At 46.1% G+C, this 24,471-nt stretch overlaps 1 protein-coding gene across 3 annotated transcripts in view; it reads left to right on the top strand.

Moving 5' to 3' along the window:
* LOC128324957 (cytidine monophosphate-N-acetylneuraminic acid hydroxylase-like) overlaps positions 1-24,471 on the top strand; it is a 76,335-nt gene that overhangs the window by 2,481 nt on the left and 49,383 nt on the right. For 2 of the 3 annotated variants that reach the window (XM_053250207.1, XM_053250204.1), the window contains exons 2-4: positions 3,440-3,523; positions 20,910-21,113; positions 22,484-22,575. In XM_053250207.1, the coding sequence (XP_053106182.1) occupies positions 3,513-3,523; positions 20,910-21,113; positions 22,484-22,575 (307 nt within the window). In that variant the 5' untranslated portion in view covers positions 3,440-3,512. Of the gene's footprint in view, positions 1-2,236; positions 2,260-3,439; positions 3,524-20,909; positions 21,114-22,483; positions 22,576-24,471 lie in introns of all 3 variants that reach the window. The other variant, XM_053250206.1, reaches the window with a different exon arrangement.

The following is a 24,471-nucleotide window of genomic DNA, read 5'->3' as shown; positions in this document are numbered from 1 at the left end:
GACTTGCCGAAATGTTAATAGGCTGGCCAGGATAATCAAGTAATATGCAGTTTTGTGCAGCTGGATTTTGTTTAATTTGTAGGTTTTGGTCCCTTGCAAATTGAGTTTTGAACATAAGAACAGCCCTGCTGGATCAGGCCCAAGGCCCATCTTGTCCAGCATCCTGTTTCACACAGTGGCCCACCAGATGCCGCTGGAAACAACAGGCAGGAGTTGAAGGCATGCTCTCTCTCCTGCTTTTACTCCCCTGCAACTGGTACTCAAGAGGCATCCTGCCTTTGAGGCTGGAGGTGGGCTATAGCCCTCTGACTAGGAGCCGTTGATAACTTCATGAAGTTATCCAAACCCCTCTTAAAGCTATCCAGGTTGTTGGCTGTCACCACATATTGTGGCAGAGAATTCCACAAGTTGATTATGTGTTGTGTGAAAAAGTACTTCTGTTTGTTGGCCCTAGATTTCCTGGCAATCAATTTCATGGGATGGCCCCTGGTTCTAGTGTTATGTGAGAGGGAGAATAATTTATCTCTGTCCACTTTCTCCACACTATGCATGATTTTATAGACCTCTGTCATGTCTCCCCGCAGTCGCCTTTTTTCTATACTAAATAGCCGGGGTGTTGTAGCCTTGCCTCATAAGAAAGATGCTCTAGGTCCCTGATCTCTTGGTTGCCCTCTTCTGCACCTTTTCCAGTTCTACAATGTCCTGTTTTAAATATGGTGACCAGAATTGTATGCAGTACTCCAGGTGTGGCCACACCATCGTTTTGTATAAGGGCATTATAGTATTAGCCATTTCCCCCCAGTTCCCTCCCTAATTATCCCTAGCATGGAATTGGCCTTTTTCACAGCTGCCACACATTGAGTCGACACTTTCAACGAGCTTTCGCCACAACCCCAAGATCCTCTCCTGGTCAGTCACCGACAGCTTAGATCCCATCCCCGTATACTTGAAGTTGGGGTTTTTCGTCCCAATGTGCATCACTTTACACTTGCCAACACTGAACCACATTTGCCACTTTGTTGCCCACTTACCCAGTTTGGAGAGATCCTTTTGTCGCTCCTCACAATCCGTTTTGGATTTCTCTACCCGAAAGAGTTTGGTATCATCTGCAAATCTGGCCACCTCGCTGCTTACCCCTACTTCTAGATCATTTATGAATAAATTAAAAAGCACCAGTCCGAGAACAGATCCCCGCGGGACCCCACTTCTTATTTACCTCCATTGTGAAAACTCTCCATTTATACCTATCCTCTGTTTCCTGTCTTTCAACCAGTTAGCAATCCACACATGTACTTGTCCCCTTATCCCATGACTGCTAAGTTTCTTCAGGAGTCTTAGATGAGGAACTTTGTCAAACCCTTTTGGGAAGTCCAGGTATCCTATGTCAACTGGATCACCTTGATCCACACACTTGTTGACACTCTCAAAGAACTCCAAAAGTTTAGTGAGGCAAGATTTACCTTTGCGGAAGCCATGCTGGTTCACTCCCAGCAGGGCCTGTTCTTCTATGTTTTGCTTAATTTAATGTAATTAATACTTAATTATTTAATGTTTTAAAGCCCAACATAAAAATTAATGTCATATCGCGGTTCATTGTTTTTGACATATACACAGGATGCTGCCGTATATGTGCCAGTTGTTTACAATCCATGTATAATGCCTTAAAAGTACAATACAGATTGATGTATTGAGTTCATGTATTTATTGGTGATATTCATTGTGAAGTTAATCTGAAATGTTAGTATTGCTGGGTGGTGTCCAGTGTGCCTTCAGTGGAACCTCCTTCTGCCATGGGAAGGCACTGTTTTTGACGGTGCACCACTCCACTCAAAGATCTAGATTGCCCCCCCTCCTATGGAATTGCCCCCCCTCCTATGGAATTGCCTCCCCCTCCCCCCAGGTGCAATTGGCAGGTTAAATACCTTTTTGTTTATTTGCAGGCTTCCAGCTATGTGCTGGTTCTCTGGGTGCTATTGACATGTTTTAAAATGATAGAATTTTGGCTGCTGCTGTCTACTTCTGGAGTTAATTTTGTCTGTAGTTTTATGATAAATTGCTGCTATTGTATTAATTTACTTGTATATTGCTTTAATTGTCACTATGAATTTCAATTCAAAAAAGAAATGTGGGATATAAATTTTTAAAAAAACACTTCATAAACTATTTGAAACATGATATATAAATAAACGTAAGAAATACTACTATTGATATTGTATATCTATATCAAATGTTTCAGGGAGTCAGTTTCAGGAGGTAGAGGTAAGTGCAGAGGGAAGAATAAACTACTGAAAATCATCCCTCCCCTCTAGCAGAATGGAAAATCCTGGCACAATGGCAGAAGGTTGTTCTGGATGTTGCCCAATTAAAAGAATGGCCTATATAGTTAGAGCAGTGGTTGCTATATACCTGCCACCTTAGATGTGGCTAAGCATGTGCAAAGTAGAAACTGAGGATGGAAACTCCAATACCTTCTCTGAAATAATGGAACTGATTCCCCAGATTGTATTTAATTGTGTGGAGGATGTTCAAGTTTTGTATAATGGTTGTTTGTGGGAAATGTGTGGGTTTTTAAAGTCAATTTAGCCTCAAAGGGTGATCTAGATTCAGAGATGCTGCTAGGTAATTTTGGACTCTGGACCTAATGATCATTCACAAACTAACTGGGACACAACATGTGTTCCTTGCTCCACAGTTCAAACACAAAACCAACTTGGACATATAGTGCATTCGTAAGGAAAGAGAAAATTAAAACCACAACACATGCCCCTTGCTTCACAGTTCTCATGCAGACCTTTTGGATCACAAACCAACTTGAGCATAGTGCTTTTGTTTTTTAAAAAAATTGTTTTTTATTCAGATGTAACAGTTAGTTCCACTTTCTCCACCCAAGAATTTTTGCTTTTATTAGTAATAGAAATGAGCTGCATCCTTTCACACTAGCATTATGTCATCAGTATCTTGTCTGCACTGGCACAATCACATGCAAGTCTGCACTGGCACTGTCACAAACAAGCTCCTCAGCCAAATGTTCTTCACTAATAGCAGCCACACCTGCTTAACCAAATATTAAATTATTTGCTAAGTCAATCTTCTATATGTAGGCTGTCCATCTACTGTTTTTGTTTCTTTGGCTTCTGGATGATCACCCTTGCTGCTTTCAACTCCTGTGGTGTTATCACACAAAGGAAATTGTTGATTAACACTATAGTTCTCAAACTGTGAATTTCCTATAACTTATATTAGTTATATAAGTTATATAACTCTCCAAACCTGAAGTGGTCATTCCAGCTTTGGTTGATGAGTTCTTATCCCAGAATCATTTACAACATTGTTTAAAGGACAGAGTCGAAGTTGAGAATTTATCATAACACATTAAAGACTTTATTTTGTGGCTGGGAATTTAAGAGCCTTCCTTTTTTTCTTAATGCTATTGTACTAGTGCTGCATGAGTACCATCTTTTCATCCTGGGATTGCTACATAAGGCTCTTACCTGCACTGGCACTGATTACTCATGGAAAAAAGGTAAGTTTTTTATTTTAATGGTTCTTAACATATATTAATAATGTTAATGCATGCAAGGGAGATGCAGAATAATAAGAACAATTGAATTAGTTTGTGTACAGTAATTATTTTGATGCTTAGAGAACACTGAAGTACAGTACACAAAGTGTAAAAAAACTTTTAAAGAACTTTAAAAGTGTCAGTAGAACTTTTCTGAAGCATCATTTTTCAAACCATCTTCAGTGCTAAACTCTTAACTGAGAATAATAATGCCGTCAGTAGCTTATGGGGGGCACAGTTTTATGAGAATCATGCCTCCTATGGAGTAGATAATTGAAGTATTTAAAATATTGGTGAAAGTCTTAAGAATAATTTGCATTTGGGACGCGAATCCAAAACATGTTGCGAGATTGGGAAGCAACATTTGTTATTCATGTGTCTGCCCTGCTTCTATACTGAGTGGGGTATATGATTGGATCTGCTTTAAAATGAAATGGAGTACATATGTGTGGGGGGGGGGAGGGAGCAAAACTACCTCCCTCGCCCACATAATTGCTGTGTTCTGTTGCACAAAGCGGTGTCCTCCCAGTCCAGCTCAGATACCAGAAGTGACCCAAGCTGAAGAGAAAATGGGCTGAGGTGGGATGGCACATAGCAAGGAAGAGGGGCATGAGGCAGAGTTCAACTCCCCTCACTTCACAGACTTGTGAATTTGGATGGCTTTAATTTGCCACACAAAACCTCACGGGGGAGGGGGGACTGGACACAAGAGCACATTTTCTGAATACGAATACAACAAATATTTATATACTGCTTTTCAACAAAACTCCCCAAAGCGGTTGACATAAGATAGACAGATAGATAGAAATAAAATGGCATAAATACATTAGTTTATTTATTCACATTTTCTGAGAGTGAAACATTTGGAAGAAGTCACCATCATGCAAAACATTCCAGTTTCTCACAACTTGTCTCAATGGCAGGGAGTAGCATATTTGTGTGAGCAAATTATGTTGTGGATTTTCAAAACTGCATTTTTTAAAGGTGGTGTTTGCTCATCATCATTTACAGTGAACTAGCTGGGCTGGGTGCAGAGCATCTACGCCTCTAGTTCTCCCCCGACCATCTACCTGCCTGCCGCTGCAATTTTCTTTCCCCGCCCACCCAGCCGCCACCATTTTCTTCCCTGCCTGTCTTCGCCACTGTTTTCTTCCCCCATCCATTTGCCACCTCCATTTTCTTCCCCCCGCCACTGTTTTGTTTCTCGTCTCACCTGCAAGCCTGTCTGCCACTGCTACTCTTTCCCCTCCCCCCGCTAGCAGCTCACTCGAGAACTCTCGCAAGAGCTGCCACACATGTGTAGGTCTCAGTTTACAAAATGGTTTACAAATAATGGAGGAAGGTCATCGCTTTGAATATGCTTGCTTTATCTAACTTGTTACATTTAAATCCAGCTGCAGCTAGAACCTAATGAATAGGATATCAAAATTTAGCTTGATTTAATGACAGGAAGATTTTCTTCTTTTCCCCCATGATAGAAATATTTTAAAATGTACACGCTAAAAAATATAATTGTCTGTTCTCACATCCATATTTGAGAAAGGAATTTACATTTGTGAAGTTTTAGTCCATACCACTGTGAGTAATATAAGTCAGTGACTTATATTACTCACAACTGAGACACATCAGGGGACAAAATAGATGATGTGCCTCATTGTTCACCATATTGATCTTTTACAAGGAAGTTCAGAAATCAAGGCTTTAGCCTGTGGCAAACTGACAACTGACAAAATTATGTGCTAACTAGAAGCTAGGCTGCTACATAAGCTGCTTTGAGAACTTTGTGTTGTTGTTGAAAAGCAGCATATACACATTTTTAACAACAGGGACGGAATTACTCCAGTAGTAGCATTGTGTGGCATTGCAGCACAGTAATCGAAGCCAATGTGCCCAGAACAAAGCTGGCTAATTCTTCAACCTTAGGAATCTGAACATCGCCTGTATAGTTTATTCTCTGAAACATGTGGGTTGATTTAAATCAAGGCAATTTTACCAAGAAAAAAGAATGATTTACATTAATTTTCTTATTTTGCATATTTTCTAAACAGGCATGGGTCCTTTGTTGGATTTGTTGTTATAATAATTAAAATATATTGGTTTGCAACTAAATAATAAGACTGTGCATCTAATCAGGCCAATAATCTGATCTGATTCTATGTGGGCCCTATCAGACCATTTTTTATCAGATCAGGTAGGATTTTTTTAAAAAAGCTCAATAGCACTTTTTAAAAAAAGAATCCTATTTTTTTAATCCTTATTTTTAAAAACCAGTTGTCCACCCTGCTTTGAAATACGGTAGTTTCACAAGCAGGAAATAGGCTTTATTCCTGGTACTGTTAGAGCTCATGCTCTGACTTGCCGAAATGTTAATAGGCTGGCCAGGATAATCAAGTAATACGCAGTTTTGTGCAGCTGGATTTTGTTTAATTTGTAGGTTTTGGTCCCTTGCAAATTGAGTTTTGAACATAAGAACAGCCCTGCTGGATCAGGCCCAAGGCCCATCTTGTCCAGCATCCTGTTTCACACAGTGGCCCACCAGATGCCGCTGGAAACAACAGGCAGGAGTTGAAGGCATGCTCTCTCTCCTGCTTTTACTCCCCTGCAACTGGTACTCAAGAGGCATCCTGCCTTTGAGGCTGGAGGTGGGCTATAGCCCTCTGACTAGGAGCCGTTGATAACTTCATGAAGTTATCCAAACCCCTCTTAAAGCTATCCAGGTTGTTGGCTGTCACCACATATTGTGGCAGAGAATTCCACAAGTTGATTATGTGTTGTGTGAAAAAGTACTTCTGTTTGTTGGCCCTAGATTTCCTGGCAATCAATTTCATGGGATGGCCCCTGGTTCTAGTGTTATGTGAGAGGGAGAATAATTTATCTCTGTCCACTTTCTCCACACTATGCATGATTTTATAGACCTCTGTCATGTCTCCCCGCAGTCGCCTTTTTTCTATACTAAATAGCCGGGGTGTTGTAGCCTTGCCTCATAAGAAAGATGCTCTAGGTCCCTGATCTCTTGGTTGCCCTCTTCTGCACCTTTTCCAGTTCTACAATGTCCTGTTTTAAATATGGTGACCAGAATTGTATGCAGTACTCCAGGTGTGGCCACACCATCGTTTTGTATAAGGGCATTATAGTATTAGCCATTTCCCCCCAGTTCCCTCCCTAATTATCCCTAGCATGGAATTGGCCTTTTTCACAGCTGCCACACATTGAGTCGACACTTTCAACGAGCTTTCGCCACAACCCCAAGATCCTCTCCTGGTCAGTCACCGACAGCTTAGATCCCATCCCCGTATACTTGAAGTTGGGGTTTTTCGTCCCAATGTGCATCACTTTACACTTGCCAACACTGAACCACATTTGCCACTTTGTTGCCCACTTACCCAGTTTGGAGAGATCCTTTTGTCGCTCCTCACAATCCGTTTTGGATTTCTCTACCCGAAAGAGTTTGGTATCATCTGCAAATCTGGCCACCTCGCTGCTTACCCCTACTTCTAGATCATTTATGAATAAATTAAAAAGCACCAGTCCGAGAACAGATCCCCGCGGGACCCCACTTCTTATTTACCTCCATTGTGAAAACTCTCCATTTATACCTATCCTCTGTTTCCTGTCTTTCAACCAGTTAGCAATCCACACATGTACTTGTCCCCTTATCCCATGACTGCTAAGTTTCTTCAGGAGTCTTAGATGAGGAACTTGTCAAACCCTTTTTGGAAGTCCAGGTATACTATGTCAACTGGATCACCTTGATCCACACACTTGTTGACACTCTCAAAGAACTCCAAAAGGTTGGTGAGGCAAGAGCCAGTGTGGTGTAGTGGTTAGAGTGCTGGACTAGGACCGGGGAGACCCGAGTTCAAATCCCCATTCAGCCATGAAACTAGCTGGGTGACTCTGGGCCAGTCACACATCTCTCAGCCTAACCTACTTCACAGGGTTGTTGTGAAAGAGAAACTCAAGTATGTAGAACACCGCTCTGGGCTCCTTGGAGGAAGAGCAGGATATAAATGTAAAAATAAAAATAAATTTTTTTAAAAAAGATTTACCTTTGCGGAAGCCATGCTGGCTCACTCCCAGCAGTGCCTGTTCTTCTAGGTGTTTTACAATTTTATCCTTGAGGATGCTTTCCATCAATTTGCCTGGAACGGACGTTAGGCTAACTGGCCTGTAATTTCCCGGATCGCCCCTGGATCCCTTTTTGAAAATCGGTGTTACATTTGCTACTCTCCAGTCCTCTGGTACAGAGCCAAATTTCAGGGATAAGTTAAATATTTTAGCAAGGAGGTCAGCAATTTCACATTTGAGTTCTTTGAGGACTCGGATGGATGCCATCCGGCCCTGGTGATTTGTTAGCTTTCAGTTTTTCCAGACAGTTTAGAACATCATCCCTTGTCACTTCTATCTGACTCAGCTCTCTAACCTCCATCCCTAAAAAGCCTGGTTCAGGAACAGATGAAGACAGATACAAAGAACTCATTCAGCTTCTCTGCAACCTCCATATCCTCCTTAATCATCCCTTTCACTCCCTCTTTGTCTAATGGTCCAACTGCCTCCCTGGCAGGTTTCCTGCCTCTGATGTACTTAAAGAAGTTTTTGTTATTCCCCTTGATACTTTTGGCTAAATGTTCCTCAAACTCTCTTTTTGCCTCCCTTATTGTCACCTTGCATTTCTTTTGCCAGAGTTTGTGTTCCTTTCTGTTCTCTTCGTTTGGACAGGCCTTCCAATTTCGGAAGGAAGTCTTCTTTTATGGCTTCCTTGACGGTACCCGTTAGCCATGCTGGCATCCTCCTGGACTTAGTGGTACTTTTCCTCCTTTTGGGTATACAATTTAACTGGGCTTCTAGTATTGTGGTTTTGAGTAAACTCCATGCACTCTGGAGCGAAGTGACTCTCCTGATTTCCCCCCTCAGATTTCTTTTCACCATACTCCTCATTTTGGAGAAGTTTCCTCTTCTGAAATTCAAAATGTCTGTGTTAGACATCCTTGGTGATTCTCTCCCCGCATGTATGCTGAATTTGATGACACTGTGGTCACTGTTCCCTAAAGGGTCGATGACACTGACATCACGCACCAGGTCCTGGGTGTCACTCAGAATTAGATCCAAGTTCACCTTCTCTCTGGTCGGTTCCATGACCAACTGTTTTAGGGCACAGTCATTTATCTGTAGCCTCCAACATTTTAAAAGGATTCTTCAAAGCAAAACTAAAAGCTGATAGCATTTGAATGCTGAGCTCTCTGGTCAAGTCCATAGAAAGATTCAAAAATAAAAAATAGCAGAAAATAAGCAAAAGTTGACAGTAAAAACCGTAAATCTGACAAACTCACAGCCGTGCTGGGAAGTTCAAGGTGAGGTGGGGGAGGTTCACGAAGAGAGAGGGAAAGGGGGGGGGGCCACTAATCTCCAACAAATGCTGTTGGTAGTTTAAGGTTTAAGATGAAAATAAGAAATAAGTAATTGCTGGAATATCAGACATTTAAAAAAAACCTCTTCGGGGCGAAACTGAAAGCTGTTATCATTGGAATACTGAGTTCTCCTGCAAAGTAAAGATAGCAAAAAAATAAGCAAGAGCTTTCGATGAAGAAGAAAAAAAACGTAGATCTGCCAAACTCACGGCCGTGAACATCTCAGAGATTTATTAGGAAAGATAAGATAAGAGGAATAGAGCAGGTCGTCTGTAATTAGGCGATGAAAAGCCTCTCTTCATTCAGTCTGATGAGCACAGAAAGGTCTCTCCAGATGTCCATCCAGAGTTTTTCAGACTTTTCAAGGTCTGAAGGCCCCCTAGACTCCCACCTCTAGGACGAGGACCAAGCCCCGCACATATACTGACCTCCATCTGGCCAACGAAAGGTGATAAGACCAAACAATTGATGAAAGCCCTGAAAGCTGGTTTAGTCAGGAGTTTTCATTCCGGACACCATTTTGCTTCAGCTAGTTCCACTTTCACTAGGTATGAAGTACTCTATGGATAGATATAACTCTTTCTGGGAGCTTTACTGCAGTAGGGGAAAATTCATTTAAAGTCACAGAATTAGCCAATGTCCTTGAAATAAAAATACACAGAGTCCTGCCATCTTGGGTAACACATGTGCTTAATTTCAGAACTCTAAGCTCAGCCATTCTTGAAATGTAAAAGGTTGGCAAAATTGGGGTGGGGGGAGATGTTGCACGTTCTTATAAAGGAAAAGGGCAGAATCCTTCAAATGGGGTTGGAATTATGGTCGGGGGGGGGGGGCTTTAGATCCAGAAGTTTTTGTATTTTTCTACCATGAAACAAGCCACTTATGACTTGTTTGAAGTTTTTTAAAAAATAAAAAAAATCATTAAAAATCATTGGATTGACTGATCTACTTCAATATCAATACACAGAGTCTTGCTAACCTGTCCTACATCTGTGCCCAATTTCAGAACTCTAGGACAAGCCATTCCAGAAATATAGAACAGGACTTTGTTTCCCTTGGAGAACATCATGAGTTCCTCTAGGTCTAGGAGGAATCTAAACAGGTGCCCCTGTTTAGATTCTCTCCCAAAGTCCAGGAAATAGAAACTTACAAGCCGACCTCGCACAGAGCATCTGTGCACTCTTTGGGGCAGGCTACCTCCCGCCCCCCAGTCTCCAGCGGGCCCGAGTGCCGCCGCCGCCAGCAGGCCCGAGTGCTGCCGCTGCCGCCGCCGCCAGCGGGCCCGCCAAGAGCCACCGCATCCTGTTTCACACAGTGGCCCACCAGATGTCTCTGGGAATCCCACAGGCAGGTTGTACTCCATTTGCTGTATGCTGTTTTTACTCTGCAATAGCCTGTCGTGTTCTGGTTTAAAAGCTACGAAGGTATGTGTTCTTTTGTTTAAAGAGATGATAGAAGAAACACATTGAACTACAATCTATTATTAGCAGCTCAAAATGAACCATGCCTGTTTTGGAAATGCCAGGCAGACTGTGCATTCTGTGTTGTATTAGCCTTCATGCACATCCCCAGCACATCAGAGGCAGGGCACCAAATCCTACTGCTCCCTTCATGCACTCCTTTTTCGTTTGCGGTGGCAAAAACAGCTGTTGCCACCACTTCACTAGACATGCACATAGAGACATATGCAAAGACCCTCCTCCTCCTCCTCCTCCTGATCTGGGCGCTTTCCAGATTAGCCACTCAAAAACAGCTAAATGGCTCATTCCGGCAAATCACATTCAAAATGTAAAACCTGCAGGGAGAGCAGTCTCGCGGAAACTTACAACCCGGAAAAACAACACCTTTTTTACACCAGATATACAACGTCTTAGCTCTATATCTCAGCAATTAAATTAGAAACAAGGCACTAGAAATCTGAATGGCACCCTGCTGTTCGCGTAGGGACTGCGGTGTCACAACACAGGAAGTGTGGAAGCACACTTCCGAGATCCTCTGTGACCCCGTTGCAGGGTCTAATCTGGAAAGCGCCCTGGCATGCACCCTGCCACCTACCTTCCTCATGTCAGATTAGTAATGAAAGATAAAGGAAGTGGAAGAAGAAATTAGAGAAAGGGCAGTAGAGTAAGGTGATGTCTCCTGGACTCTATTGACCTTTCCTAACTTGCTTTTTACTTCTTCCCCTGTTGCATTACTAGCCCTGCATGAGGGTGTGCACCGCAATAAGAGGAGGCCGCACTTGCAGCAGCAGAGGACTGTCCTGGGGCATCTCTTTGCAGAGTGGTAGCTGTGCCATGACACAGCAAAGTGCTGCTTCAGTGATAGGTGAGCAGCAGGTGGTAGGGTGGCACATGACATGAGGCAGCACGGGACATCTTGCTGCCCAGTTGGCACCCCCAAAAATCTGTCACTTGAGTCAACCACCTCACTTTATGGAAGCCTCTCCCCTACACACCTCTGTTCATGTGGATGTATGCAAGAAACAAGATCCGTCTTCTCTCCCACTGAGATGCTGGGGAAAGAGTTGAGCTCTGAAGACAACATTAGAAACTTCACACTTCTAAAATAGGGATCATCCCTTGTAAACGTCCCTGGGGTGGCTGTGCTGAGTGCCAAAACTACTCAAGGGAGAAGCAGAAGTACACTCAATCCAGGATACTGTGGGGTAGGGATGCTCAAAGTGTGCCAAAAAATCTTCTTGGTTTTTAAAAAGTCCCTCTGTTCTCCACAAAAACCAGTGGGGGCAGAGGGGTGCTCTGCATTCATGTTACCTGGGGGAACCCAGTCAGCATAAACCAGACAGACAAGGATGGTTGAAGGAAGCAATATCACCGTTTATTGATTACAGCGCTGTGACCCCTTCCTGGTGCCTCACGGCCCTCCAGAGAAGAAGCCCCGAATCCCCCGATTTTTGGGGTTTTAAACCTTGGCATTGTTACACATCTGGGCGTTAACATTTTGCCCTAGAACCAATTAGTTTACTTCATTAACACATGTGTTTTGCCTCTGGGCTGGACTTTGCTCTGAGTTCCGGTCTTACAGAAAAGAGATAAGCAAATTAAGAGAAGATTCCTTCACATTCTAAGAAGCAGGACGAGTTACAGTTTAAAGTGATCCTATCATCTGGCGCCTATGTTAATGAAGCTAGTCCGTTCATACCCACTTCCCCCACCCTGTCTGCCCTTGGTAGATAAGTGACTCATCACCAACTTCAGCAGTAGAAAACAATAGAAAAAAACAATAGAGGAATTTTCCATTCTACATCTCCCCCCTCAAGAGCCCATTTTATGGCTCTTCCTTTAAGGGTAGATTAGAATACATTGTTTTTATAAGTGGTGCGGTTTCCTTTCTAACTATGGCAGAAACAGCAGATTCTATTATTCTAGTTAAACAAGGTATTATACAAGGTAGCATTAGCAAAATTATAACAATGATAACAAAAACAACAAATAATGACTTTAGCCAGGCTAGGTCTGGCAGCCAACTCGTGAGCCATTCCCATATTCCCCATCCAGATGGGGGTTGGCCGATGCTGTGAAAGACCTGTATCGATTCCTTCAATTTGGCTGCCTCCTGATCAATTTTTCCCTGATTATTTACATAGTAACAGCATTTCTCCCCGATCAAAGCACAGGCACCTCCTTGCTGAGCAGCAAGAATGTCGAGCACTTTACGGTTTTGCACAACCACTTTTGATAATGAATCAACCTCTTGCTGAACTTCCATTAACATTTTCAGAGTGCTATTGAAAGATTTTTCCATCTCCTTTGAGATGTTTTTGACCGCTATTTCAAGCTCAATCACCCCAAGTCCCGGTAGCATAGCCCGCCAAGCCTGGTGGAATCCGGTGTTGCGGACCACAAGGGGGTTCTCTGCGCCGCGCCTTAGGCGGTGCAGGAAACTGCCCATGTTCAAAACTTCAGAGGCATTTAGGCTTTTGCGGATCTCTACTTTGGGTGCTAGATAAGCAGGGGCACATCTGCCATTCCAACCTTGTGGCAGTGCTTTGTATGCGTTTTTACCACAGAGCCAGTACATTCCGTGTTCGAGCAAGGACAGGGTCAGGACGTCCCCCATTTCCCACTTCATTGGCCCTACTCTTCGTTCTCCTATGCCCAGGGCCGTTCCACATTCTCTGTCAAGGCTGAAGGGTCCGGACTTGCTGGCCCTTCCCCCGAACCAGGAAAGTGTTACATTTGGGTCTTTGTGGTGTGCACAGGTTATGCTCAGCCAGAGGGTCCAGAAAGGGGATTCCCACGTGTTAAGTTTGCTATCACACGTGTCATGCTTGGTTTGTGTTTTGTTGATCAGGATACCTAGCCGATCGTGTACATATAGGGTGTTTTTCCATAGGAATTTCGACTCCTCCCGCCAGTGGCCTTCAGTGAAATTGAATAGGGTTACAGAGGTGAGGGTCATCTCTCCCCCATACAATCCAGGATATTTGCCCACAGAGGGATCATCCCCATCGCACTCTTCCTGGTCTGGTCCATGATCGTCAGCCCGTGGCGTGAATTCGCCAAGGGATTTATCAAACGACCATGTGTGGGCACAGTGAGTGTAGGAGATCTCCCCCAAATTGGGTCCCGGTCCCCCTTTGTTCTCAATGCAAATTGGATTCTGGCCAATTAATGTTTCAACTTCATATTCCGGGACCCCTTTTGAATACCAATTTCGTTTCCATTCCCTCTGGTAGCGGTAGGTCTGGCGGTTCCCCCCTCCCGTGGTTGGTCGCCAAGCCAATTCGGTGTTGCTGATCCAGGGGGAGCACCAATTTACTCTGGGTTTCTGAACCCACCAATTTAGGGGGATGGGGCCCGCCACCAGAGCTACCTTCTCTTCAGAATGTATATCACCATGAGTACAAACCCAGCAGTCTTTAAGGGATGTGGCTCCGATTACAGTCTGAAGCCCAGGGACTTTCGGGTGGGAAACCTTGTAGGTGCTATTCATTCCTATTACCCATAAAAACAACAGTGTTCGAGACCACATTTTTAGTTACAAGCTTGAAACCAGGAAATAACACACTCTCTCCCACCCCCGCCGGTGGTCCGTACAAAGGGTGTGCCGCTTCCAGGTATGGGCACACCCGTAGGGACGTTCCAAAGATGTACCCTGGACCCGTGCGAAGACGTGCACCCGTTCCGGTAGGGTGTAGCAGGGGGTAGACTCAGGGTAAGCGACGTATCTTCAGCTTAGTCTCTCCAGTCTTCTGTGCAACCCACGAGATAGGCGCCTCTGCCCGTTTAACCCTGGTATGATGGACCCACGCCTTAATTCCTGCACATTTTAAAGCAGTTGGTGTGATTAACAGAATCTGGTATGGACCTCCCCATCTGGGTTTCAAAGGCTCTACCTTCCATTTCTTCACCCACACCCATTCTCCCACTTCATAGGGGTGTACTGGATCCACAATAGGAATGGGGATGGTTTCTTGTAGGGAGTGTCGTACATCGTGCAGGACCTTAGCCCATTGGGCCGTGGACGGGGGGTGGTCCTCAACTCTAGTACGCAGGATGGGTGACGCCCTCCCACACATAGCCTCGAATGGAGTTAATTTCTCCTTTCCCCTTGGTGTGTTTCTAATTTTAAACAGTACGTATGGTAACAGGGCCACCCAGTTCATTTGTGTGAGCTCAATTAGCTTGACTAGATGATCTTTGAGTGTCCTGTTCATACGTTCCACTTTCGCGGAACTTCGTGGGTTCCACGAGGAATGGAGTTTCCATTGTATTCCCAATGCCCTAGAAACGTCTTGTACTGCTTTGCTCACGAATGCCCCCCCATTGTCTGAGTTAATTTGTATTGGCAGTCCGTGGTTGGGCAGGTGTTCGTTAAGCAGGTATTTAACCATAGCCTGCGCGCTTTCTGCCTTGCATGGTTTGGCTTCCACCCAGCCAGTTAGCGTGCATACAATGACCAGGAGATATTTATAGGGTCCTTGCCGGACCATCTCTGTAAAGTCCACTTGAATAATGTCCATCGGGCCGGCCCCCATTGCTACTTGCCCTGCTTGTCCTTGAGGCCGGGTATTGGGGTTGACTTTAGCACATTCTACACACTTCCTGGCTACTTGTCGGGTATGAGCAGACAAATTTGGTGCATAATACTTCTTCCGAATGAGTTCATACATAGTCTCTGCCCCCATGTGCGTGCCTTCATGTAAGCCCTCCACAAGTCTTGTCACATATTCCTTGGGGACTAGTGTCTTCCCCCCTCTGATGATCCATTTCCCCTGCTGTTTCACGGCTCCCAGGGCTTCTGCCAGCTTTTTGTCTTCTGTTCCATACTCCCATTCCTCTTCCAGGGTAGCTAGGTCTGGAATAAGGGACACCATAATCATTTCGGCTGAGCGTGCAGCTAACTTCGCTGCTGCATCAGCTCTACGGTTGCCGCTTTCCACTTCCCCTCCTCCTCTCTGGTGTCCACGGCAGTGCATAAAAGCCAGACTGCGGGGTTGCTGCATGGCGTCCATGAACCGCTGGATCTCTTGCTGGTATTTCACTGGGTTCCCTTTAGAATCTAGCATGCCCCTTTCATGATGCAGTGCAGCGTACGCATGTGCCATGTTGTGTACATATCTTGAGTCCGAATAGAGGTTCAGAGTTTGCCCTTCTGCCATCTCACAGGCTCTGGTAACTGCAATTAGTTCTGCTAGCTGGGCTGAGATGCCCGTGGGTAGCGGCTGAGCTTCGATAGTGTCCACTAGACTCACCACGGCATATCCTGCTCTTCTCACCCCATTTTCTACAAAGGAGGACCCATCTGTGAACCACTGCAGGTCTGCATTCTTCAGTGGGACCGTGCGTAGGTCAGATCGGACTGCCCAGGTCTGTTGCAACAGCGTTGGGCAATCATGCGTCTCTCCCTCTTCTGCATTTTCATCGGGTAGAAATGAGGCAGGATTTAAACTGGTGGTCACCTGTAATTCGACCTCTGGGTCTTCTAACAGCATCAGTTGATATTTCATGAGTCTAGAGCCTGTCATCCACTTGATAGTCCCTTCTTTTAACAAAGATCTAATGGAGTGTTCAGTGACTATTGTAGTCTTTGCTCCGAAAGTGAGTTTCTTTGCATCTTGTAACAGTACAGCTGCTGCAGCTACAACTCTCAAGCAGGGAGGGAATCCTCTTGCTACTGCATCCAATCTTTTTGAAAGATATGCGCAGGGTCGCATACTGGGTCCGACTTGCTGTGTCAGGACTCCCTTTGCTAACCCCCCCCGCTCAAGCACGTATAGCGTAAAGGGTAGCGTGAGGTTTGGGAGTCCTAAAGCTGGGCCCCTCGTTAGCATGTCTTTCAGTTCCTGGAACGCTTTCTTCTGTTCCTCTCCCCACAGCATCTCGCCTTCTCCTCGAGTCGCCTCATACAAGGGCTGGGCTATCTGGGCGTAGCCTGGTATCCAGACGCGACAATAGCCAGTCATTCCAAGGAATGCTCGCAGACCACGTTTGGATTTGGGTTCTGGAATGGCACAAATTGCTTCTACTCTTTCTCCTGATAGGTATCTCTGGCCTTCCTCCAGCCGAAATCCCAGATAGTTTACAGTAGTCTGTATAAGTTGGGCTTTGCTCTTGGATACTTTGTAGCCACAGTTTGCAAGTCTTTTAAGCACCTCTATAGTGAGTTCTTTGCAATCTTTTTCTGTATTTGTTGCGAGTAAAAGATCGTCCACATACTGCAAGACTGCCCCCCCTGGGGGTACAACTAGACCCTCCAGATCTCTAGATAAAGCTTCTGAAAAAAAACTCGGGCTGTGTATGAATCCCTGTGGCAATCTGGCCCAGCTTAGCCGGATCTGCTTGTTCTGGAGTCCCGGGGAGTCCAGGGGGGGGTGCCAGGTGAAAGCGAAGATAGGGATCGAGGCAGGTGCTAATCTGATTGTGAAAAAAGCATCCTTAATGTCCAGTACTGTGTACCATCTAGCAGCGCCTGGTACTCTACTCATTATGGTGTATGGGTCAGCCACTAGGGCTACCATGGGTTCAGCTCTTGCATTTACTGCCCGCAGGTCTTGCACTGGTCTGTAACGGCCTGGTTCCTTCTTTTCCACTGGGAAGAGTGGGGTATTCCATCCAGATTGACACTCTTGTAGTATCCCCTCTTCAAGGTATGCTGTGATAATTGGCTGGATTCCCCTCCTTTTCTCTTCTGAGATGGGGTACTGTGGTATATTAGCGGGTATGGCTCCTGGCTTCATTCGAATGCACACAGGGGGTTGGTTGATGGCCATGCCAAATCCTCCGTTTTCTGCCCAAACCTCTTTAGGTACTGGCAAGCTTTCTGCTATGTCTTGCGCTATCAAGACTCTGGTGGCTTCCGATTTCCCATCCCACCAGGCTTTCCACTTCCAAGCCTTTTCTTTGGGCATTTCTATTGTGCATATATCCCCCCCTTGTGGCGTCTCGAGGGTACAGCTTCCATCTTTTGAAAAAGTTAAAGTGGCTTGTAATTTGCACAGAATGTCTCTTCCCAATAAGTTCATTGGACAATCGGGGAGCCACACGAACTGATGTCTAAAGGTATTCCCCTTAAGACTGCAATTGTCCACATCAAAGATGGGCCTGGAGTTACTGCGGCCTGTGGCTCCCTGTATTGGTAACTTGATAGCAGTCTTCTCTCCTATTGGGTGTTGAATGGCTGAAATAGTAGCTCCACTATCAATCATAAATGGCACCTTCTTCCCCTGTACGGTCAAAGTCACCATGGGTTCCGGGGTGAGTGGTAACTGGTGCAATGAACCCTGGCCCCGTCACTCCTCTTCCTCCGCGCGTCCAGCCATTACTCGCGAAACTCTGTGCCCTCTGTCTGCATTTCCCTCTTCGGGTCTTTCTGGACATTCATTCTTCCAGTGCCCATGCCTCTTGCAGATTGCACACTGATCGCGACCCAAACGTTCCTGTTGGGCTCCTCTGCCCCCTCGACCACGTCCTCTAGTACTGCCACCTCGCCCCCGTCTTCCTGGCAACTCCCCTCTAATGGCAGCCGCCATCACAACAGCAGCCTTTTGCTGTTTTTCTTCCTCCGTATCCCGGTTTGCATACACATTTCTAGCCAATCCCAGTAACATCTCTTCGAGCATGTCCACCGCCTCCTCTCTTTTCTGCAGCTTTCGACGGATGTCTTTCTGGGCTTGAGCTATGAAGGTCATGTTGATCTGTCTTCGGTTTCCTTCATTGTCCGGATCGATGCTTGTCCACTGCCGGTAGGCTGCCTTCAGCCGCTCCATGTATGCTCCGGGTGCCTCTTGGGGTCCCTGCAGGACCTCCGATACTTTAGCGAGATTGATATTTCTTCGTCCAGCCGCCCTCATGCCTTCTAGTACTAGGTCCCGATACTTGGCCAGAAACTCATCTCCCTTCCCCACGCCTGGATGCCAATCAGGGTCTTTGGTTACTAAATAAAGCTCATATAAATCTTTTGGGGTTATCTCTGATTTGAGTTTCTTTGCTTGTTCGTCTAATGCCTTTTTCATTCCTTCTTGGACACGACTTCGCTCATCCGAAGACAGTAGCGTGTGCATCAGTGTCTGTATGTCTCCCCAGGTGGGACGGTGGGTGCGCATGATCGTCTCGAAAAGTTCCAGCATCTCTCTAGGGTCTTCAGTTAGGGTCTTGGTGGTGCGCTTCCAATTCAGCAGGTCCGCAGACGAAAAAGGCACATACTGGTATTGGTACACAGCTTCCCCTTTGTCCCCGTGGAAGGTGGTTACACGCAGGGGGGCCATGGTCACTCCCTCTCCTTCTTCTGGGTTTAACTGTTCCTTGCCCCCCTTCTCTTTTCTTTCCTTTTCCAATTCTTCCACCCTAGCCTGTAGTTGCTTGAGTTCTTCCTGTTCGGCTGCCTCACGTGCTCTGAACTCAGCCTCCTTCTTCTTCTCCCACTCTAAACGCTCCTGTTCCTTCTTCCTTTTCGCCTCTTCTTCTTCTTTTTCTTTCGCATACCGTATGCGCTCCTCCGTTTGCCTGAACTGGTATGGAGGATCGCTCGGTTGGGGAACTTTGGGGTATAATGGGTTGTAGGGTGGAGGCGGTAGGGGCGATTCTGGCTCTTCCTCAGGCTCCAGGAGCTGGGGTGGAGGCGGGGGTAACGCGCTTGGTGGTGGTGCCGAGGCCTCTTCTCCCTCCAACTTTCGTAGCTTGCCCTTGCCTTTGGTGCGGAGCGCTAGCACCGTCTTTGCCCCCTGTTTCTTCTTGCAGTCCTGTAGCCATTTTGGCCCCTCTATAACGTTCAACATCCACTGGTCTATGTATGCATACTGGTCAGGGTGGCTTTCAGTCACTGTTATGTGAACCTTGCGAATCTCATCTATCTCAAAACTTCCATCTGCCGGCCAAGTTGGACTTTGGGCTGGCCAGTTCAGTGTACAGTGTCTAACCAGGATTTCAGGCTTGCAGGGTGGGTCGCCATAATCTCTAGTGAAACCTTTCCTAAAGTTCTGGACCATACAGTTCAGTGGGGTGCATACCTTTGACCCACCCCCACCCATAATTACAGAATTGTGCTCTCTTTCACTCAAGACAAACAGACAAATAGGAGAGGGAAACGGACTGCGGGTAGGGGGTCCTGCAGTGAGCCACAGAGGGATTATAGACAGACAACTTCACAGCCCGCACCTCCGATTTGGGTCCCCTTCTCGTCGCCGAGAGAGAGGACTTACTCAGGAGTCCCGCCTTGCCACTGCAAGGACCACTTTCACGGTGGGTTCCCCTCTTTAGGGTCCCCCTCTGCACTCACCAAATATCTTTCAAACTGCACACATTCACACAACCTCCCTTTTCCTCCCAGAGCCCGTCCTGCTTCTAGGCAGTGCCCTCTGCCTACAGCGGCTCTTGGCACAGGGTGGGCGATTCCCTGGCTCCCCTTTGTCTCGAGACCCTTAATACTCCACCTGTCCAGACTCCTGCGTTGGTGTGCCTCGTTCCGCGCCCGTCTTCGGTGGGCTTGGGAGTTTAGGTCTCACGTCGTCGGGGGTCAAAACCTTCCTCCTTTCAAAAGGGAGGAGTGGCGCCTGAAGGGTTGCTCTCCCACGGCGTGAGAAAGGATCCCCCAAGCAGCCACCGATGGGCAGGTAATTCACCAGCCGACCATCCGAGTCACGGCACCAGTTTATGTTACCTGGGGGAACCCAGTCAGCATAAACCAGACAGACAAGGATGGTTGAAGGAAGCAATATCACCGTTTATTGATTACAGCGCTGTGACCCCTTCCTGGTGCCTCACGGCCCTCCAGAGAAGAAGCCCCGAATCCCCCGATTTTTGGGGTTTTAAACCTTGGCATTGTTACACATCTGGGCGTTAACATTTTGCCCTAGAACCAATTAGTTTACTTCATTAACACATGTGTTTTGCCTCTGGGCTGGACTTTGCTCTGAGTTCCGGTCTTACAGAAAAGAGATAAGCAAATTAAGAGAAGATTCCTTCACATTCTAAGAAGCAGGACGAGTTACAGTTTAAAGTGATCCTATCATCTGGCGCCTATGTTAATGAAGCTAGTCTGTTCATACCCACTTCCCCCACCCTGTCTGCCCTTGGTAGATAAGTGACTCATCACCAACTTCAGCAGTAGAAAACAATAGAAAAAAACAATAGAGGAATTTTCCATTCTACATCTATGCCACCTGCAAATGTTGGGAGCAGGGAGCAACGTGTAGGTGCCAGCTCTTAGCCAGTCAGAGCTGGGAATCAAACTGAAAGGAAACACATACAGGTGGTGACTGAATGTTTTGTTTTGTTTAAACTATTTATATCCCAACTCTCCAGTAGACCACTTGAGATAAGGATAAATCTCTGACACAGATTTAATAAACATTGCTACCCAGGAACAAGCAATTCATTCTAAAGTTCTTTTCTGGGAAGAAAAACCTCTCCCCACCCCCCAGTTGTGCAGTATTATGTCTTATTATTATCTCTTATTGTTGTCCCTTTGGTTTCAAACAGCATGGAACAAATTAGCAAGATCTTGCTGTCCCTCACTCCTCCTGAGGTTGCTATACTCAAGGAAGGAATCAATTTCCTCAGGAACAAAGAAGAAGGCAAGAGTTACATCTTGTACAAGGACACTGATACTCTGCGAGCATGCAAGAACATGTGCAAACACCAGGGAGGGTTGTTCATTAAAGATATTGAAGATCTCACAGACAGGTATGTCTGGACCTTGGCCCATTTCCCCTTTTCATACTCTCTAGCTTCCCTTCTGCAACAAAATGAGTAAAATGCAGTAAAATGAGATGAACATGGAAACCTGTAGCGTAGGGAGGCCAGCAGTGGCCCCGGTTCAGCCTGCGGCCAGCAGCCCCCCTAGCCACGCCCCCTGCACCTGACATCAGATGCAGGGGGCATGGGTTTGCTCGCAAACAGGCCCACACACCCTGTTTGTGAGCAAAATCTGGCCAGCGCCATGTTTTCAGCACAGCCTTTTAAAGGCAGGGAGAGCTGTTCCTGGCCATGCTGCACATGCGGTACTGTTTGGATTTTACTCACAAATGGGGCTCGCAACCCTGTTTGAGAGCAAAACCATAGGGGTGTATCCGAGCCGGTCTGGAGGCCATTCTAAAGGCCTCCGAACTGTCCAGACCGGTTCGGACTTGGCCGGTCTGGGTCCGGGTGGGGGGTCTTCCTTTAAGGGCGGGAGGGCTTGCTTACCCCTCCCGCCTCTTTGCCCCCTCCAGCGCCCGTATTCTATTGTGTAATTGGGGCGCTGGAAACCAGCCACCCCCCCCCCCCCCGTGAGCGGATTAGGGGCAAAGGAAAGCTACTGCCGCCCTCCCGCCCCCCGAGTGCTCACCACATTGTTTGCCAAAAAAAGAGAGGAGCTCGCGAACAGAGCTCCTCTCTCGCCAAAGTCTCAGGCCCAACTGGGGCCTTGCACGTGCGCGCGCATGATAGGACACCTGATCTAATGGAACTTCCACCGGAGGCCCGGTCTACCCGCCGGGAAGATTAATTAATTAATTAAATGAAAGGAGAGATGCCTAGATGCATTAGAAGCTATCTGTCTGGACTGGGTTGAAGACTCTGCCCATCTTAGGGTTAACAAGCTCACTTCAAAGGATGAACTCTGGCATTAGCCAGTCAGTTAGAAGGAGAGGCGAGGACTGATACTCCTCCCCCTTTCCTTCCTGGAGAGGGCTTGTCTTTTTTGAAAGCAAAATTAGTCCTCCCATCAGGAGCCAACCAGGAGTCAGGTAGCATGAGTGGGAGAGCAGCCAGTCCCCCACCCGCTGCCAAGTATTTCAGTGGCCCAGCTCGGGCCATCTGTCCCTCCTTGTTCAATTATAGCCACCTACCAACCTACTGTTATTTCCCAATTGTCAACTTTGCACCTTCTCAATACTTGCCCAGCACTCAGACTATGACATTCTCCTGAAACACTGGCCAGCTTGGCATTGTTTTCTTTCTTCCATGATGGGATCTGTATTTACTGGCTTGTTCTTCAGTACTACATATTGACAGGTTCTCACAAAAAATATGTGCAGATAAAAATTGCATTGGCTTGTTGTTTTTCAACCTAGATGTGTACGTTGCACCAAGCATAACTGGAGGTTGGATGTGAGCACAATGAAGTATGTTAACCCTCCAGATAGCTTCTCTCAAGATGAACTAGGTAAAGTGATGTTACCATTTTATTTTATAGGATGGGTGGTATTATATAGAAGCACCATGCTTGTTAGCAAAGGAAGTCAAAATGTTTTTGTTCTCAAGTCAGTTAGAAATGTGGTTAAAAATAAGTACATATCTGATTTACTCAAGTGATCTTAATGAAGAGCAATCTCATCCATTGGATGGATGGGACATTTGACCAGATTCTCTTCTGCTTTGCTGGTAAGTGTGTTAAAGAGGAAGAGAGGAAATTCAGTCAGATGCAGAGTAAGTCAGTTGCCAGTAGTGTGGGATGGAAACCAGGAACACAAGACAAAACTGAGAACATCTGATACCTCTGACTAAGGGTAATAGTATCTAGCTGGCCTGGGCAAAGAGCATCTGAGCCTCTATCCCCACTGGTTCTCCCCCTGTTCTCACCCACCACCACCATTCCCCCCTGCCGCCTGCATGCCCATCTACCGCAGTTTTCTGTTTTCTTTTCCCCTCTCGGAGGCGGTAGCTCGGAGGAGGAGAAGGGGTGAAGATGTGAGGGTGAAGGAAGAGCCGTTGCTGCTGCTGTCGCTGAGACAGTCTCCACCTCCTGCTTCATGCTTGATTCCCTTCTCCCTCCCTGCCTCCATCAGTCAGTCAGTAGCGCTGCGGCCAATAACCTTCTCCTCAGTCGGGCAGCTGGAGCGAGGAGGGGCCAGATTATGCAGCGGCACTGAAACCCTTGGCAGCTTCCCCGGCACTCACTGCTCTTCCTCTTCTTGCTTACCTCATCCTTCCTCTACTTTGTGTAGAATTGTACTTTGCCCTCCGCCACCACCAACCACCACTTTTTCCTCCCCTGCCCCCTGTCTGCCCCTGCTTTCTTCCCACCACCACCTGCCCCCACTTTCTTTCCCCACGCCCAACCACCCCCGCTTTCTCCCACCACCACCCATATGCCTGCCCACCCGCTGCCACCACTGTTTTCTTCCACTGCCGCTGCTGCTTTCCTCTCCCCATCCCAACAGCTAGTCCAGTATCCTGTTTCCCAAAATGGCCAGCCACATGCTTCTGGGAAGCTGACAAGCAGGACATGAAGACAACACTCTTTTCTAGCTGTAATTTTCCATTGTAGGATGGTTCCCCACAAACTAGAAAAGACTGCTCCCCCTGCTAGTGGCATTACACAACATCCTTTATGTATGGTTTCAATACAATTTTGCCAAGCCAAAGTAAACTACGGCAGTATTACCATGTAATTTAGAAAGTGCCCAGGTAAATTAAAAGTGACCATTAGCGCCTCATGTGACAGCAGATCCCATACATTAATTATCAGCCATATAATGTACTTGCTTTTTGCAGTTCTGAATCTCCTGCCAATCGGTTACATTGGGTGATCATTCCAAGTTCTAGGATTAGAGAAGGGGGAAATTATCTATCCATTTTCTTTAAACTTCACTTAATTTTATAAACCCTATCTTGCTTCCTTATTTTTTTAATTGTTCTAAGCTAAAAAGCACCAAATGCTTTAACATTTCCTAACAGGGAAAGTGCTCCTACCCTTTGATCAGTTTGGTTGCCCTTTTCTGCATCTTTTCCAGTTCCATTTAATAACACTGATCCCTATTTGCCATTTTGTCACCCTTTCATCCAGTTTGGAGATATTCTTTTGGAGCTCTTTGTGCCCTCGGGCTTTCACCATTGCAGGTTGTGATGTGATAAGGCATGAAGGTCTGCCACTAAAATAGAATTCTACCTCTCCCCAAGGAGGTGGTTGGTTTGTGCTTGTGCACCAGTATGTTTGGATCTTACCCATAATGTCTCCTGGATGATCCCTATCTACATACTTACTGGCATCCTTAAGGAACTAAAAAAATATTGGTGATGTAGGACTTTCCTTTGCAGAAGCCACGCTGATTCTTCCTCA

Source organism: Hemicordylus capensis, chromosome 4 (assembly GCF_027244095.1).
Source record: "Hemicordylus capensis ecotype Gifberg chromosome 4, rHemCap1.1.pri, whole genome shotgun sequence".
NCBI lineage: Eukaryota > Metazoa > Chordata > Lepidosauria > Squamata > Cordylidae > Hemicordylus > Hemicordylus capensis.
Note: the sequence above shows the minus strand (reverse complement) of the source record. Positions and strands in the feature narration are given on the sequence as shown.